This window comes from Gossypium arboreum, chromosome 11 (genome assembly GCF_025698485.1).
Source record: "Gossypium arboreum isolate Shixiya-1 chromosome 11, ASM2569848v2, whole genome shotgun sequence".
Classification (NCBI taxonomy): Eukaryota; Viridiplantae; Streptophyta; class Magnoliopsida; order Malvales; family Malvaceae; genus Gossypium; species Gossypium arboreum.
The window spans coordinates 133,880,321-133,897,743 of record NC_069080.1 but is presented as its reverse complement, the minus strand read 5'-3'; the positions used below and the strand labels follow the sequence as shown (position 1 = coordinate 133,897,743).

At 30.0% G+C, this 17,423-nt stretch overlaps 3 protein-coding genes across 5 annotated transcripts; 2 read left to right on the top strand and 1 right to left on the bottom strand.

The window, feature by feature from the left end:
• The first annotated feature begins 1,579 nt into the window (after positions 1-1,579).
• LOC108471033 (uncharacterized) lies at positions 1,580-7,262 on the top strand. Of its 3 annotated transcripts, none has more exons than XM_017772598.2 (13): positions 1,580-1,924; positions 2,531-2,629; positions 2,751-2,808; positions 3,262-3,342; positions 3,457-3,528; positions 3,619-3,863; positions 3,988-4,059; positions 4,484-4,600; positions 4,676-4,757; positions 4,882-4,928; positions 5,766-5,847; positions 6,121-6,220; positions 7,038-7,262. In XM_017772598.2, the coding sequence occupies exons 1-12, from the start codon at positions 1,701-1,703 to the stop codon at positions 6,202-6,204; spliced, it is 1,263 nt and encodes a 420-aa protein (XP_017628087.1). In that variant the 5' UTR covers positions 1,580-1,700; the 3' UTR covers positions 6,205-6,220; positions 7,038-7,262. The 3 variants fall into 3 exon arrangements, 2 of the variants coding, with proteins under 2 accessions (XP_017628087.1, XP_017628085.1); XM_017772596.2 differs by having other exon boundaries at positions 7,035-7,262; XR_008274377.1 differs by lacking the exons at positions 6,121-6,220; positions 7,038-7,262 and having other exon boundaries at positions 4,672-4,757.
• Positions 7,263-8,008: 746 nt separating this feature from the next.
• LOC108471842 (protein EXORDIUM-like 6) lies at positions 8,009-9,605 on the top strand. Its single transcript, XM_017773396.2, has 2 exons — positions 8,009-8,702; positions 9,037-9,605. Exons 1-2 carry the CDS (start codon positions 8,162-8,164, stop codon positions 9,447-9,449), a joined length of 954 nt encoding a protein of 317 aa, XP_017628885.2. The 5' UTR covers positions 8,009-8,161; the 3' UTR covers positions 9,450-9,605.
• Positions 9,606-13,036: 3,431 nt separating this feature from the next.
• Positions 13,037-14,772, bottom strand: LOC108471843 (transcription factor MYB53). The gene is made up of 4 exons (XM_017773397.2): positions 14,713-14,772; positions 14,342-14,612; positions 13,550-14,263; positions 13,037-13,296 (listed from the first exon to the last, which is right to left on the bottom strand). The coding sequence occupies exons 2-4, from the start codon at positions 14,608-14,610 to the stop codon at positions 13,263-13,265; spliced, it is 1,017 nt and encodes a 338-aa protein (XP_017628886.2). The 5' UTR covers positions 14,611-14,612; positions 14,713-14,772; the 3' UTR covers positions 13,037-13,262.
• Positions 14,773-17,423: the final 2,651 nt, after the last annotated feature.

The following is a 17,423-nucleotide window of genomic DNA, read 5'->3' as shown; positions in this document are numbered from 1 at the left end:
TTTTGATGTCGAGTGACTAAAACAAAAATTTACTAATAATTTAGTAACTTTGATTATAGTTTACACTTATGATGAAAACATTAATCTATTGTTTTTGAAAGCTAGTGATATTCTAATATTATTTTAAATAAGAACAAAATAATGTATTTTGATATTGAAAGGAGGTTATTATATGAAAACTAGTATGGTTTTCACTCACGCTTAGCGATGGGTTAATTATTTATTTTTTGCTAAATTATAGAGTAAAATTTTAAATGTTACAAAATGCTCAAAGTCTTCCTAAATTTAGAATTTAATATTCATACTTTTATTTTCGAGAATTTTGTTCTTCTACTTTTCGAATTTGAAAATTTAGGTTCGTTTGTAAACACCATTAAAATTCTTTTGGTAAATTTGTTAGTGTGACATTTTGAAACTTGAAAAACAAATACTTAATTGATATCCATGTAACAAAAAATAACATTGTAATTTACGAATTTAATAGAGAATTTTAATAGTATTAACAATTTTAAAAATTCACATTAGCATTTTAATCAAAATAAAGTATTTAGATTAACCAATGATATTATAAAAATGTAAGTACTAATTTATGTTAAAAGTAAAGTATAAAGATTAAATCTCAAATTTGAATAAAATATAAGGATTAAACTGAAATTTAACCATAAACATTAGAGGATTAGAATTGAAATTTAGCCATTATCTTGTCATGTCCAAAAAAAATTTGTCATGTGTCATGTCAGGAAGGCCTTAGGGGTAGGGTTATAGATTTGAGTGAAATATAGGGATCAAAATTAAAATTTAACCATAAAAATTTAAATGATTAGAATTGAAATTTAGCAATTATCTTCTCGAAATCTGAGTAATATATAAGGATCAAAACTGAAATTTAGCCATAAAAACTAGAGTAATTAGTATTAAAACTTAGTTATTATCTTCTCATATTAAAAAATTATTACACGTGTTATATAAGTAACGCCACCTTCCTTTTATATATAGTTGTATAGATAGTAAAATCATCAAAATTATCTAATTGGTCAATATAACTTTTAGTCTTTGAATTTGACAATTAAGTCCATTTTAGTACTAGAACTTAAAATTAATTTCATTTAGATTCTCGTACAGGGTTGAAACTAGGATTTTTTTGAATAGGCTAGAATTAAATCGTATATTTTTATGAAAGCTAAACTAAACCACAATTTTATTATTTTTAGAGGTTAAAGTATAATTTTACCATTTATTAAATTAAAATTTTATAAAATTTAAAGGTTCATGAATTTCACATTTTAGGCGTTGGGGCTTTACCAACCCTTTGTCATTGTCTTTGTCCTTGAACTTAGAATTTATCTAGATTTGATAATGTTAAAGAATATCACGTCATCAAAATTTTATATTTTTCAAATTCAAAGAACTAAAATAGACCTAATTGTCAAGATCAGTTACAAAAGTCGACAAAAAAAATATGTACCAAAGTGAAATTAATTGATAAGTTTAGGGACTAAAAGTTATATTAACTTTTTTTACCAAAAAAAATATTAAAAAAAAAGATGAGTAATATGGTTTAATGTTAACCCCCAAAAAAAGAAAAAAAAAGAATCTTATCGTTTTGCCCCGCCATTTCCAGGTTCATTACCTCTTTCTTTATACAAACTTTTTTTCAGTTAAAAAGAAGAGTCTTTAATAAGGTGAAAACCCAACAAGCCATGACCTTTACCACACCCCATTGCTTCTTCTCTTGTTCTACTTCTCTTCCTTTTTCCCTTTCTAAAAAACCCAGTTTTTTCCTTTCGAAAAAACCGCGATTGAGCACCTGGGTGAGTAGTCGAACTCGGTCGAGTTCACTCTGTACAGCGAGTCTTATTACCAGTCCTGACTCATTCGAAGTTGGGAGACTAATTGGTAGCTATGGTTTCATGAATGTTACTAGGTAAATTCGGTTTTTTCATTCTGTAATTTTCAGGCATTTGGGTGTGGATGTTTAGTGTTTTGGGGTTCTGTTATTTGATCATTTTTAGGTACTAAGCATTAGTCAATGGGTTATATTTTCTGGGAAACTAAGAAAAGACAACAAAAGAATAGAAAATTTGGACTTCGTGTGTATATGTGTGTGTTTTTTCCAAGAAAGTATGGGAAAAATGATAAATATTAATTTTGTTTGAGGTATGACAAGTTGGGGTTTATTAGTAACTAAGTTTTGAGTGCAGTGATGAGGCACATTGCATTCTCACCTTGAGAATGCATGTTCAAACCTTGGAGATGACCTTCAGTTACTTATCTGAAGTGTGAACCTCATTGTGTTAGATATATTTGTTAATTAGCCTTGCAGGTATATAGTAAAGGAACTTTAAGCTCTGCTCATTCTCAAAAGTGTATTCTTTCTTTATTTATTTCCCTTTTGTGTTTTTCGGGGACTAAATGAGGTTTTGAATCTGCAACTGGAAAGTGTTATTAGTACTTTCTGTTAAATTCTGGATTTGGATACAACTCTTATTGAAATATGACATGGAAAATGGTTTAATTTTTTATTTTCCAGCTATTCAGGGTTCCAGTCAGGGGCTGATCTTGAATTTTCATCTGGAGATTTGGGGCAATTGAGAGTTCAAGATGTTGGAGAAGGGAGTGTAAAAATCAGGTGCATTTCCATGGATAAATGCATGCACATCTACACAATAAATATGTTTGCTACCGTTGATGAAACTTGCAGAATCTTTTCCATCTTCCTACTGATGTTATTCATGGCAGTCCATCTGCAGGCTTTATGAAGGAAGAATAGCTCAGGGTCCATTTAAAGGCACACCAGTGATCTTTAAGGTGATATTATTTATATATTTTCCTCAAGAATCACCTATTTTAACATCCATATTTTCACGACGTAGAAGAAAAATGTAAGTATGTGACATAGTTAACATCTATTTTAAATTTCAATCCTGATTACGCCTTAGAGTTCTTCATAGGTAAAATTTTGCTGGGCCAAGTTATTAGGATTCTCCAGTTTCAAATAGAAAGAAAGGATGTCAATAACTTGTCGCAGGGAGTTGCTTTTGAATTAATGTACCATGGTATAATTATGTGGAGTTTAAATGATTGGAGGTTGAGCTTGTCTACTAAATTTTCTCTAGTATTAGCTCATCTACCATTACAAAGAACCGCAAAGAAAGAAAATGCAATCTAAACCGAGTCACAAATTAGGCTCTTAGACTACATTTGGTGTTGTTAACCATTTAGTTAGTTTTATTTACTTTACAAAAACCATTGGCTATGAAGGTTTATCCAGGACAACGAGCTGCCGGTATTGAGGCTGATATGATGGCGGCCAATGAACTCAATGCCCATGCTTTCCTCCAGGTAAAATGAAGTGCAACAATAAATTTCAACCAATTACAAAAGTAAATTTGTGTTTCTTTTGACAATTACAAAAGAATGGTACTGATTTATCTTGATTATGCACCTTTTTAACAGAGCAGTTCCGAAGGTATATGTAAGAATCTTCTATTACTTCTTGGTGGATTTGAGACAAAAACAGGAGAGCAGGTCTGTCATTTCATATCAACTATATGTGAGTAGTCAAGTTGCTTTTTGTTTTAAGTAATTTTACAAATGATGTAGCTTTGTTCTGTACAGTGGCTAGCCTTCCGTGACAATGGTAAATATAGTGCGGCTGACTTTGCAAAAGCAACTAGTGAGAAAATATCAAGAGCCCGTTCTCTACAAGAAAAGCCTTGGAATCCTTTTGAGCAAGAGCAAGCATTTAAGCGCAGAACATACTTTGTCATTAGGCTATTTCAGGGTGCTATGAATGGTTTAGCCTACATGCATAATCATGAAAGATTACACCAGAGTCTTGGACCGGCTTCTGTTATACTCAAGTATATGTTGTTATTTTTTGACCATTTTCTTTTGAAGTCTGGATTTGTTTGTCCTCCTTAAAAGACAATCAGTTTACTCTGTTCACTTCGAAGTTTAATCAAACTTTTCACTGAATGATGGCAGTACAATAGTAGAAAGAGATGCCGTTTATTTGGTTCCAAAGCTTCGAGATCTAGCCTTTTCTGTTGACATCAGGTACTGCTATGTTGTTGTTTAGCTCTTCTTCTAGATGGCCATCGCAAAATCATTGTGTGCTACCAGAAGTGATATAATGCCAGAAGGGACATAGTTTTTACAGAAATTTTGAATATTTTAGATTAAGCCCCTTTTGCATGATATCACAATGATTGGCTGTTTGACCGAAAAGCTATAAGATGACACTTATGAAGGGTGCAAAAAAGATACCAATCTTGTTGAGAATAAGGTTAAGGATCCTTTACATGAGCAGGTATAATATCATCTATTTAAAAGATATAGAAATACATCTTGGTTCCCTTTTTTGCTAATTAGAGTATTCTCCCAAAAAAAGGGAAACACACCATTAAATATTGCTTGGAACTGCTCTAATTTTTCAACATAGTATTATTCATATCCAATGATATGGCATTTTGCTTTATAGCTTTTCATCTTTGGAAGAAGGTCCTAGCACATTCTCAGAGGATCTTTGGAGAAGGGCATCATCTGCCGGTGCATTTACACCTATGGAGAGAAGATCCTTCGGAATTGCGGATGACATGTAATGTTTTGATTTCTAGCTACTCCTTATTGGCTGTTTATACCAGAAATTAATTCTTTTGTTGTCTCTAGACAGCTACGAAGCAGGTCTTCTTTTTGCATACTTGGCTTTTGTTCCATTTTGTGAAGCAGGGATCATGGATGGCCTTTCATTGCAAGTAAGCAACTATATCAGCATTTCCTTTTAAAATGTTTTGGTTCGGCCCATTGTACGTAAGCATCCTCCCCCAAAAAGAAGAGCAGTTCTCTGACCAAACTAATTGTGGTTTCATGTATTGCTAGCGGCTTTTGGAAAGCACTTTCAAACTTGATGTCATGGCTACAAGAGAGTAAGCCTTTCAAATCTTCAAAACAAGTACTGATTGTACTGAGGGGCATATTGTTCCTTTTTTTTTAATCATATGATCATAATACAATCCAGTTTATAGGACAATGCAGTGTTTAGTGCCTATACATAATATATTGGGTAAAACTACCGTGGAAGCTCTAGTACTTTGAGTCAAATTGCATTTTGCCTCATTTTTTAAAAAAGGGCAATTTAGTACTCGTACGTTTGATTAAAGAGTAAACTGATTCTTTCTGTTAAAAATTTCATCAATTTCTACTGTTAAAAACTGGCGAAGTTGACGAAATAATCAAACAATTACATGTGATGTGCCACATGTACCTCATGCTAACATATAGGAACCAGTTTTTAATAGAACCAATTTACTCTTTGATTTAGTGTACAATGACTAATTTCCCCAATTTTCGAGTAAAGGGGGGTAATATGCAGTCTGACTTATAGTACGGGAGTTTCTATGGTACTTCTACCTAATATATTGTTGACAGCCTTCGAAAGTTCTATAAACCGTAAAAACTGATCTTCTCCTTAATGACTTGAAACAGGAAGCTGTCACATATAAAAGTTGAAAGAACTTTTTTTTTTTTATTTACACTGCGAAAATTGGTTGCACTTTTCTTTTCTAATTTTTCTGAAGTAAAAGTTTAGAAGTTTCTGCTAGGTGTAGGTTCTATTGGACACCTTTGAAGGAAAATAAAATGATTATCTCTCATTTACTCGATATATCTTGTGAGAAATTGGAAATGGGTTTCAAATTTTCATTTTAGCCAGCTAGTATAATCAGTGTTCAAATTTTATCCTTTGTTTCACTTGTTCTGTGCAGGTATTGTTTGGCAGATGACCGGTTGTTAGAAGCTGTCAAATTTCTAGATCTGGGTGATGCTGCTGGTTGGGAATTACTTCAGGTAAGTTGCAATATGAAAGTTTTATTACATATTTTCATCTTTCTTATGACCGGTAGGAATGTTAATTTGCCTAAAACATGGTCAAGGAAGGTGTTAGCAAGTAGAGGAGATTAATAACCAGATAGTACCTGGTGTAAATGTCTTAATTTTATTGAACTTTTTTACAGGCTAGTATATATGATATGGGTTCTTTTACATGGAGGGGGTTCACAGCCAGGTTACCTTTCGTCTTTATTCGCAATTTGGCTCTAACAAATTTTCATCTCGTTGCAGGCAATGCTGAATCCCGACTTTCGAAAACGGCCAATAGCAGAAGCTGTTGCTAATCACCGCTTCCTGACTGCTAATGTTCTTTGACTTCCAATGATTTAAGGTAAAGTTTACCTAAAATGATGCAGTCATCACATATTTCATTAGATGAGTTGAACATTTTGTTTTCCATTCTAATTTATACATCGATTTATAGTAGCTATTCTTTCTGTTATATAGGTAAAAGTACCATGAGGCCCCTGTACTAGAAGTTGAATTGCATTTTGTCCCTTCTACTCAAAAAATGAGCAAATTAGTTTTTGTATGTTAGATAAAAAAACTAATCGGTCATTTTATTAAAATTTTCATCCATTTCTATTATTAAAAACTGTCCTTGTACAACAGTATGAGGTACACGTGGCATGCCACTTGCCACTGTCTGGTTATTCCATCAACTATACCAGTTTTTAACAGTACAAATGGACGAAATTTTTAACAGAAAGAACCGACTTGCTCTTTGATTTAACGTATAAGGACTAATTTGCCCCTTTTTTTAGTAGAAGGGGCAAAATGCAATCTGACTTAATACAAGAGCCTTATGATACTTCTACTGTGTTCATCTAATTACCATAGGTAAATTGCCCTAGGAAATTTTTTGCTTTTATACTTTTCTTAGATTCTGGTTTGAAGTATTTTGTACAGAAAAGGTGTCCTTGAGTTAGAGAAACTTGTTGCAGTCTTTCAAACATGATCAAACAATAAAATGCATTATCGTGATAGATTGTAGCAAGAGTCTCTTGAACCACCTATCAATATCCTTAATATTCATCTCAAAGTCGGGATTTGTCTTCTTTACATAACAATACAACTGTTGGTTTCTTTTTTTCACTGCATTGTAAGTTAATGAAGCTTTTGGTTCATTGATGCTTGTGTAACAGTAGAAGGATATGCTGTTAGTTCCCAAGACCTGGAAAATGTAAACACAGTACAGACTACAGATATGTAATTCTTCCCATTTTCCCTTGCTCTAGAACTTATTTATTTGGTGTTAAAATTTTGTTTGTGGCATAAAAAATAATGTACATATTATTTCAAGATTGTTTGTAAATATTACATATGTAATTCTAATTTCCGTTTTTCTTCTGAAGTTAAATATTTATAATTAATCTTCTAGTTTTTGAGTGTTAATTTTTTTGGTCAAATTCTGTGGAAAGTCCCTGTTTTATGCGTTTTCTTTGTGGATTATTTCTAATTCTCAACTCTTTGAAATGTATATTTATGCCAAACTCCAAAGGTAATTTTTTCCCGTTAATTTTATCAAATAATTTAGGGTTAATTACCCCATTAGTCACTCTTAAGTAGTGGTTGTTCCTTTTTTTGTTATTTCAAATTGTTTTTTGGTTAATTTGATCACTCTTTGAAAAGAAATTGATCAAATTGGTCATTCCACGGTTAAATGGTAACAGGAAAAACTAATGATGCATTTTCACATATTGTCTTTGGGTGACCAAAATAAGAATGATCTCTATTTAGAGTGATTAATGAGTAGTTTACCCTAATTTTGCGGTCAATATTTTGTGACCATTTAACAGTGAAGTAATCAATATCTATTAAACATGTCATAATTTGGCATTTTTAGTATAGTTGAACAAATATTATTATTATTATTATTATTTTATCTTTTCTTTACAAAATTGTGGGGTAAAAAATATTTAGGTGTATATATGGTGAAAAAATGCACACTTAAAAGAGAATATAGGGATTAGAAAGAAACTAAATCTATAAAGAGCCCATAATACCAATATTTAATTGAAATATATTTATAATATAAGGAACATAAAATATTCGGAATTTAAGGATATCCACTCAATAGTAAAATTGAAGTGTTCGAAATTAATTTACCATTGATAACATGTTTTTTTATCTTAAGAAAATTCTAAAGATCAACCCAACATTTAATTCCTTGAATTAAGCTTATCATATTTAGATATTCGATTTTTTATTCTTAATTAGATATCTTAATCTCAATTCCATTCAATTTTTTTAAGAATTCATTTTAAAATTGATGGCGAAAATGTCTTCTTTTCCGATCCGAATCATCTCTCTTGCCCTCTTCTCCATCTCCTTCCTTCCTTCCCTAAATAATGGCCAACTGACCAGACATTCTATCCTAACACGAGCGAAAATCGTCTACCACGGTGGCCCTATCCTCATCGAAACCATCAACGTAGCCCTCATTTGGTACGGCAACGTATCTCTCAACAAAAAAGAAGCCATCGCCAGTTTTTTAAAATCGTTGAACACCGATGGCAATTTCAACCTCCAACCTCAAGTCACAAAGTGGTGGAAAATGGTGGAAAGCTACCAAGCCATGTTGCCCGGAGCTAAACATGATAAAGTCCCTAAAATCATTGTGAATGTGGCTAAACAAATCAATGATACTTCCTATAAGTATGGGAGGAATTTGACCATTGGTGATTTTATTACAAAAATTGTGAAAGAGCACACAAAGGAAGCGAAAAACATGCTTCCCATTATAATTACTGCAAAGGATGTTAATATGGAAGGAGTTTGCACTAAAACATGTGCCTATAATGGGATCGTCGGTAAGCTTCCGACTCTTTCAAATATTCGAGGATATCTGATTTAGGTTCTTTTATTTGTTCGGATTCAGGTTATTGTGGATTCAGATATTTGAATTAATATTTGTGATGGACATGGCTATTACCTCTAATATATCCATTTTCTGAATTGATATTTTTTTTTATTTAAAGCTAATTATTAAATATAATTTTTAATCAGTGAAATAAGTTACATGGGTCGGTTCAAATGAGGTTGAGTAAGAGATATGAATATTTTGAGGTTGCAACCTAACCCAACCCACAAATATCTTCATCGATAAATTTATTACTTAACTTGTTCACTATTTTAAAATGACAGGTAACATCACACCATACATCATACTCGGGAATCCAGAACTCGAGTGCCCTAGAAAATGTGAATGGCCTTTCATCCAAATTGATTCCGGTCCAAAATCCATTTTCTTCCTACAACCACCAAACCTGGACAAGGCAGCTGATGCGATGGTGATTGCCTTGGCGACAACGTTGGCCGATACGGTCACTAACCCTTTAAACACCGGCTTCTACGATGGACTTCCTAAGAATTCGATCGGTGTCGGCACGGCTTGCAAAGCCATCTTCGGAAGTGGCGCTTTCCCGGGAAACCCCGGAAAGGTCCATATTGATGCCCACACTGGTGGAAGCTTCAATGCTCATGGAATAAAAGATCAAAAGTTTTTACTTCCGGCAATTTGGAACCCTAAAACTTCTTCATGTTGGACTCTCATGTAACACCATATCAAAATCGAAATATGTGTAACACCATATCACAATTTTTTTATTAAATGTTACGGGCATGTGTTACTTTTTTAAACGACATTGATTATGTATTATGTTATGGAAAGTTGCAGATAACAATATTAGAGTTTGAATTAAGGTTTCATAAAATGGGCCGGATTGAGTCAAACTCATACAAGACATCTATATTAATATTTAAGCTCTTAATTGAGTTAGTGTCACCCTCAACCAGATCACCAACTTGGTTATAGAAATTATGAACATACCCTTTCGTAATTAAAATAAATTATATTATTCGAGGATATTTTAGTCTTTTTATTTAAAAATAATAAAAATAAGCATATAATAGGGATTTGAACTTACATTAGTAAAACCTTTAATTTCCTACCCAACTAATTTTTTAACATTTTATTTTATTATGTACACTTTATTACTTCTATCATTTGTGTATATATATATATTAATAATGTATTTGATTAAGTTGGTGTTATAAGCTAGCTCGACATCGACTTAAGATTGATGACAACGAAAGATAAACAATTTATTTTTAAAATATTTTAATATTGTACATATTTCATGTGTTATTATTAATTAGTTTCAAACTAATATTTTCATTATTTATTGTATGTTATTTTTAAACACAATTTTGTTCTTTATTTGTGACTTCTACGTGTATACACGATTGATAGAAATTCTAGTTTATATTTATTTTCTTTACCCAAACTCGACCCCCTAGAAATATGGGCTCAAATTTCTACCCAAACTCAGCCCAAAGATATATATGTAACAATTAAACAAAATTTTACGAATGGATTAATGGGAACAATAAGAAAAGTTGAGAGCTATAAGTATAAATAAATTCATGTCGTGAACCTCATTTTATAATAAAAAGATAATACAAAAGGAAAATAAAAAGTTAGATGTAAATTGGTTAAAATATGTCATAGATCTCTGTACCCTTCATAAATTTAGAATTTAGTCCTTATACTTTTATTTTTAGGAATTCAATCCTACTTTTCAAATTTCAAAATTCAGGTCCAATTGTAAACATTGTTAATTTTTTTGTTAAATTTATTGGTGTGACATTTTGAAATTAAAATACTCACTTGATAGTTATGTAACTAAAAAAATATTGTAATGAACCTGAATTTAATAAAATAAATTTAATAACGTTAATAATTGGACTTGAATTTTGAAATCTAAAAGTATAGGGACTAAATTTCTAGAAATAAAAAAAACTAAATTCTAAAATTAAAATTTCGATTGAAAAAGAAAGGTTAAAAGGAACTTGGTTTTTTTTTAATTTAAAATTTTGTGATTTAGAAATGTTAATTAAATAACAATCAACATATTTGGCAAAGTAGGTAGAGTTAGTTGTTTTTTAAAGGTCAAATAGGATACCTACTAAATTTATCATCTAAGTCCCTCCCTCCACAAGGTTAGCTTGTAATTAGGGATTTCTTCAATTCTATTTCGAAAAAAAAATTTATTCGATACATAGCGGTATTATAATTTCACTTGTGAAGTTAAAAACGTTACTATTAGTTTATTATTATTTTTTGAATAAACTCATTATAGATTTTGATCATATTGGTTCTTTTTGACATAATGCTTAGAATTATCCATAGCCTCTCTTCAACTCATGGAGGATAATCCGCTTGAACGCACTTGAACTTATGTCTTCCTGCATTGACAATAATGTTCATGTCAATTGAACTAAAACTCAATCGGTTATTAGCTTATGATTATATCATTTTTGTTTTTCCATATTTCCCTTCAATGTTAAGGCAAATAAATATACAATTAATCTTATGTTTGAAATTATTAAACCCTTCATAATATATAGGTAACATTTTTTTTCACAACATTACTATTGCAACACAATTCATTAATTGACAGAAGGTAAAGCATAGTTCTTAGGATTCATGGCATAGATTTATTGGAACTAGTGAATGATTATTTAATTGTAATTTCAAAAATGATTTTTCTATTTAATACAATACTTTTACTTAATTCAATGAATAATAACAATAATAATAATAATAATAATAATAATAATAATAATAATAAATTCCCCTCCTTTTGACTTTATTTTTTACTTTTATATGAGTTTAAGTGCTTTGAAATACATTATTCACCTATTTATGAATTGAGGAGAAGCTATCAGTATTTCTAGATATTGTATTTAAAAAAATGTGATCGAACTTATAATAAAATTGTTTAAAAAATTCAATTTAACTTTTTTAACATAAAATTTTAATTTTGATCCTCTATTAATTTATATTTTATCTCCACCTTCTCCCTGATATTAGTGACATTGATTAACATTTCCAATCAATTTTGTTTTTCAAATTAAGCAAAAGCAATGCATTCAATTAAAAGTAAATATATAAAATAATAAGAGATAATCTTTAAAACATTGCACATCAATTAACTTCTAGTAAGCTCTAGGAAGTATAGTCTTACCTAATGAGTAACGAATAATTTTGACTTTAAAAAAATTATAATGAGGAAGATTTTGCTATGTCATAGTTTAGTAAACAATGCTTTTATAATTTTTTTATTACTTTTTGCAATAAGTTAGCATTTTTAAAAATTATTTAAAATGTTTTTTATAAAATACTTAAAATTATTCATAATTCTTCTTTAACAGTTAAATAAGCTGAGACTCAATCGCCATTTTTAATACATCTTAAAACTCTCATTTGATATAAAAACCAATTTTAGTTAAAATAATAAAATTAAATTAAGGTTTAAAATCAATTATTTTACGAGTTAAAATCTTATTATAAGTGAAACTTTATTAATTTTTATATAAAATATAAAAAATATTTTAATAATTTTTAATTAAATTAATATTTAATTGATTCGTAAAACCAAATTTAATATTTATATATATTCATAATTTTTCTAAAAGAATTAGATCTTTTGGGTAAATATGTGAATATTAATACAATAAAAGGTCAAACCCTTTCCTAATTAGATAGAAAAGGGTTATTTTCAGCCAATTTCGTGTACAATACAATCTACAACTAACTTGTTTTTTATTCGTCCACTTTTTCCTTCTTTCGTATAATTAACAACTATTCAATGAATTTGCAAAATCTTTAAAATTAACCTTTTTTTTCTTTTTTTATGACGATGATTTAAATTCGGATTATTTTCGTGAAAAATTTGTTTAATAAGTTATAATTTGGGATTTACTTATTTTATATTTTATCATTACGATATAAAATATATAATAATTATGATTATTGGAAGTTGCCAAAATCATACAAAGAAGCACCTCCAACACAGCAAACTCAGCTTCGATCAGACAAATATAACGTATTTTGTTTTAAGAAGGCCAATGGCTCACGCGATACATCTTTAGAGAGGACAATCAAATTACGAATTGTTTAACAAAGTTGGCTTCTGCCAATAGAGAAGACTAGCAAACTTTTGATTTCCCTCCAAAGAAAACTCTAGTTCCTCTTGAAGCAGATAAAGCAAAAGGCGTTTTTTCTTTTCCATATAATTCTATGATATGTACGTAATTGTTCTTATTCTCAGAAAAAAAAAAAAAAGGTTGTAAATTTAATGACGCAAACCATGGGAATATTTATTAAGGAAAAGAAAAAGAAAGTCTATGTATATATATGTATATAAATAAAATCCATGTTGGTACTACACAGTATATACTATATAGTAATACTTTATAATTTATTTTCTTTATACAATGGCATCTAGCCTGCAATTTTTATGTTCATTCTATTTAAATCTAATGAAATACTAATTATAATATATCAACCCGAAAGCTCCACTTAACTAAGAGATGGGCCATGATTGTGATGATGCCTGGCTGCAATTTAAGAAAAAAAAATCATAAATTAATAAATAAAACATAATGTATATTTCGAATAATATATATAAAGCCAGTTTTGAATCAGATTTTGATTAATAATTCGATTCTAAAATTTATTGTATCGATAATCATATTAAACTTTGATTAAATTTGGGTTATGAGTAACCCTTATTAACATAATTTATTTGTGTAATAATGAGGTAGGCAATGCATTAAAGACAAAAAGAAAAAAAAGAAGTAGTGCACTTACTCTATAATGTCTCTCCAATAAGAATCACTTGCTTCATCATCCATTAAATCTCCCCAAGCTTCAAAGGTAGTTGAAGTAGATGAAGGATTAGAAATCTCATTTGGGTTATTAATCTTGTTGTTTTCGACAACCGCCGGTCGATGTTCTGGTGATGCCGGAATCAATGCCGGAAGCTGAGGAATACTCGAACTCGGAATATTATTATTAGCAACAAACAATGAAGAAGAAGAAGAAGAATAAGAAGAAGCGAATCGATCATTGTTGATATAGGAACTGAATTTCAAATCTTTCAATGGATGCGTATTTTGAGAAGCTTCGATCAAATTCGAGGGCTGATATTCACCGGTAGTCGGTTGAAGATGAGATAACTGATGATCCCGGAAAGTGGGTCCGGATAGAAAATCCATTGCATTTATTGCTGGTGTGCCTAGGATTTGAAGCATGTTGTGTAACAAATGGAGTTTGGCTAGTGTTGCAGCATCTAATTGAAGCCTGTTAATAGCATTGACATCTAATAGATTATTCATGTTATTAAAGTTGGCAGCTGCGAGTAACTGTGGCAAGCTAGCTAGAATGTTCAGATGATCGGTTCTCGGTCTATGCGTCACGGGATCGATCCCCATTTGAAGAAGCTTCTTCCTCATATGCGTGTTCCAGAAGTTTTTGATCTCGTTATCGGTTCTTCCAGGTAAGTGGGTCGCTATTGCCGACCACCTGTGTAGTTACAGTGTTAGAATAACATATATATCGTGATTGAAGACATAGCAGATGTTAGCTCGAAAGAGGGTTTACTTATTGCCAAGGACTGCATGAAGGTTGATAATGGTTTGTTCTTCTTCATCAGAAAATTTGCCTCTTTTGATATCAGGCCTAAGATAATTAGTCCATCTTAGCCTACAACTTTTCCCACACCTATTTAAACCAGCTAAATTGGGAAGTGCTCTCCAACTTCCATGACCATGTTTTTGAATGTAATCGATGAGAATCCGGTCTTCTTCGGGTGTCCACGGCCCTTTTTTAACCCCGTTTTCGTCGTTACCGCTAGGCGGTCTCGCCATCATCCCTACAAAACACACACAAAAAGAATAATTACACTATATCATCATCATCATTATCATCACCACAAAGAGTTTGTTCATCAAATAGAAAAAAGATTTGGAAACCTTTACGGAACTGTTGACGGGAAAAGAGCTGTGAGTAATGGGATATGGTTAGGCCCTTGGGAATGTAAGTGAATGAGGGGACTTGTTTATATAGTGTGGGGAATTTAGGTTTGTTTAGGGAACTAAAGACAAAAAAAGCTTAGAGTGCAAAGGAAGTGTTTGTGTAACATGATACCATCTTGACATGCATTTTCATGGTATTATAAAAAAGAAAATTACTCTTGTATCCTTATCTATAAAGATGAATGAATGGGTCAAATTATGATTTTGGACCCTATTTTTCTATGCTCAAACCCGAAATTTAGTCATTGTATTTTTTTTGACATTTTTCAACTTTGTTTTACTGATTGGCATTTGATACAATATATAGAATTACTTATAACCTCTTCCCAACTCATAAATAGGAGGATAATGCGTTTCAGCGCACTTGAACCCACGTCCTCTTGCATTGACAACAATGCTCATGCCAGTTTAAGACTCAATTAACTGTTTGATGAAATAAATCATTAAAAATTTAAAAAAAAATCTAATTCAATTGCTTGGTTTAACTGATTTTTTATTTGGTTCAACCAGTCCGTATTGATTCCCAAATTAACCAATCTAATGACTTTCTCCAAATTAATACCCCAAACGGTTCTCAATCCAATCGCTCGGCCTAATCCAATTCAAACATCCTTGATTATAAATATAATTAGCTTTACAATTATTCTTAATACATTCGATTAATAATAATTAAAACGAAACATTATAATACACTATCAAACTAATAATAATTAAAAATATATCTAATTTAATTCATAATAAATTTAGATGAAATCTAAAAATTAAAATTAAAATAAATCCAATCATCTCAGACATGAGAATTAAGAGGTCGTTAGATTTATTTTGTATCATTAATCATATTTATTTCAATACATAATTTATAAATTATTTTTATTTTATTCATAATTTATAAATTATTTTTATTTTGTTCTAGCCCACGTTTTCATCAAGAAAAATAAAAGCAAAACAACAATTTGACATACAAAATTCCATATAAGGCAGTTTAGGAACTAATATAATAATAGGGTAAAATACACCTAAGGTCATTAAACTATTAGTAAGTTTACGTTTTAGTCACTTAACTTTAAAAATTACAAAATGATCATTAAACTATTTGAAAGATTTCATTTAAGTCATTGGGTTATTAAAATTGTTACGATATAACTTTCTCTATTAGCACTGCCTACACCAATAAAAATTCTCTTTTTTTATTTTTATAATTAAGTGACTAAGATATAAACATATTAATAATTTAATGACTTAAAAAGTAATTTAAATATAATAATAATACGTACCCAAAAGTTGAACCCTTTTCTAACATTGAGTTTCCCTTGTAAAAGAAGGCAGCCTTTTTGCCACCTTTTTTTCCATCTTATTTATCTATTTACTTTGCACGTCAGCAACTAAATTACAACAATTTTAAGACTAATATAACACGTGGCGTTCACCCAATGTTTCATTTCCCTAAATTCTCTCTGTTGCTTCACTTGAGACGAAACCTCCCTCACAAAACAATTATTTATATTAACATAAACTTTAATTATTATTTTTAATCAATTTGATTTATTCTATTAATTTATTATACGTTATTTTATTTGGTGTTTGATTACTAAGCAGAAAAATGCACGCAAAAGGGAAGAAACTATAAGATATTATTCTCCACACCCACCAAACCTTAACGACTGATTTTAACTTTTATTTAATTATTACATTATTATTATTATTATTATTATTATGGATGTTAAATTATATTATTAATTTATGTAATTTTATGTTACCGATTGAGTCTTAGCTCGATTGATATGTTTCGAGGAAGGGCTGAATATTGTGTAAAAAAGGGAAGATAGGATTAGAAGTTGGCTATAATTTTATTGATTTTTTAATTTATATTTATTCTAGTTAATATTAGATTTATGGCACATTTATGATGTAAGTGAAAAATATATAATAAATATATTTATTAAAATTTATATAAAAATTAATTGATGTTTTGGTTACAATGGTAAAGTTAATGGTGCATCATGGTATTCGAGTTTAAATTTCATTATGATCAATTTTTTATTAATTTAGTTTTATCGAAAAAGACAAAAATATTCTCATAAGTATAACTTAATTTGTATATGAGAGGATATTTTAATAATTTTATAATTGACATGGTGTCCAATTAATCCGTGACACCAATTATGGGTGAATCTAGAATTTTTTTAGTGGAGACCGAATTTAATTATCAATTTTGAGAGATTAAAACATAAATTTATCATTTATTAATTTATAATTTCGTCATTTTAAAGGAAATATAAAACAAAAAGAAAAAGTAAACTAAACTTTTATGGACACAATGCTTAGGAACTACCCATAATCCCTCCCCAACCCATAAATAGGAGGATAATGCACTTTAGTGCACTCGAACCCACGTCTTCTTGCATTGACAACAATACCCACACCAAATAAACTAAAACTCGATCAGTCCATATAATTTTATTTTAAATTAGTTCCTATTAAAAGTTATAAAATTAATAAAAGTTATAAAATATAAAAAGAAAATGAAAGAAAGAGTTTCTAGAAAAGTTTTCAAGTGAAAATTAATGAGTATGTGCAAAAAAGTCCAATGATATAATATTTATTTGCGAAGAAAAAGTCCATTGAAATTAAATCATTTTAAATTCCAT

Bases quoted from the DNA above. Each gene is read 5' to 3' on its own strand.
- LOC108471843 (XM_017773397.2), bottom strand. From the start codon at position 14,610: ATGATGGCGAGACCGCCTAGCGGTAACGACGAAAACGGGGTTAAAAAA. The intron at 14,264-14,341 runs GTAAACCCTCTT...GTAACTACACAG, and splicing joins CATGCAGTCCTTGGCAATAA to GTGGTCGGCAATAGCGACCC. The intron at 13,297-13,549 runs GTAAGTGCACTA...CTTAAATTGCAG, and splicing joins TATTGGAGAGACATTATAGA to CCAGGCATCATCACAATCAT.
- LOC108471033 (XM_017772598.2), top strand. From the start codon at position 1,701: ATGACCTTTACCACACCCCATTGCTTCTTCTCTTGTTCTACTTCTCTT. The intron at 3,864-3,987 runs GTATATGTTGTT...GAATGATGGCAG, and splicing joins CCGGCTTCTGTTATACTCAA to TACAATAGTAGAAAGAGATG. The intron at 5,848-6,120 runs GTAAGTTGCAAT...ATCTCGTTGCAG, and splicing joins CTGGTTGGGAATTACTTCAG to GCAATGCTGAATCCCGACTT.
- LOC108471842 (XM_017773396.2), top strand. From the start codon at position 8,162: ATGGCGAAAATGTCTTCTTTTCCGATCCGAATCATCTCTCTTGCCCTC. The intron at 8,703-9,036 runs GTAAGCTTCCGA...TTAAAATGACAG, and splicing joins TGCCTATAATGGGATCGTCG to GTAACATCACACCATACATC.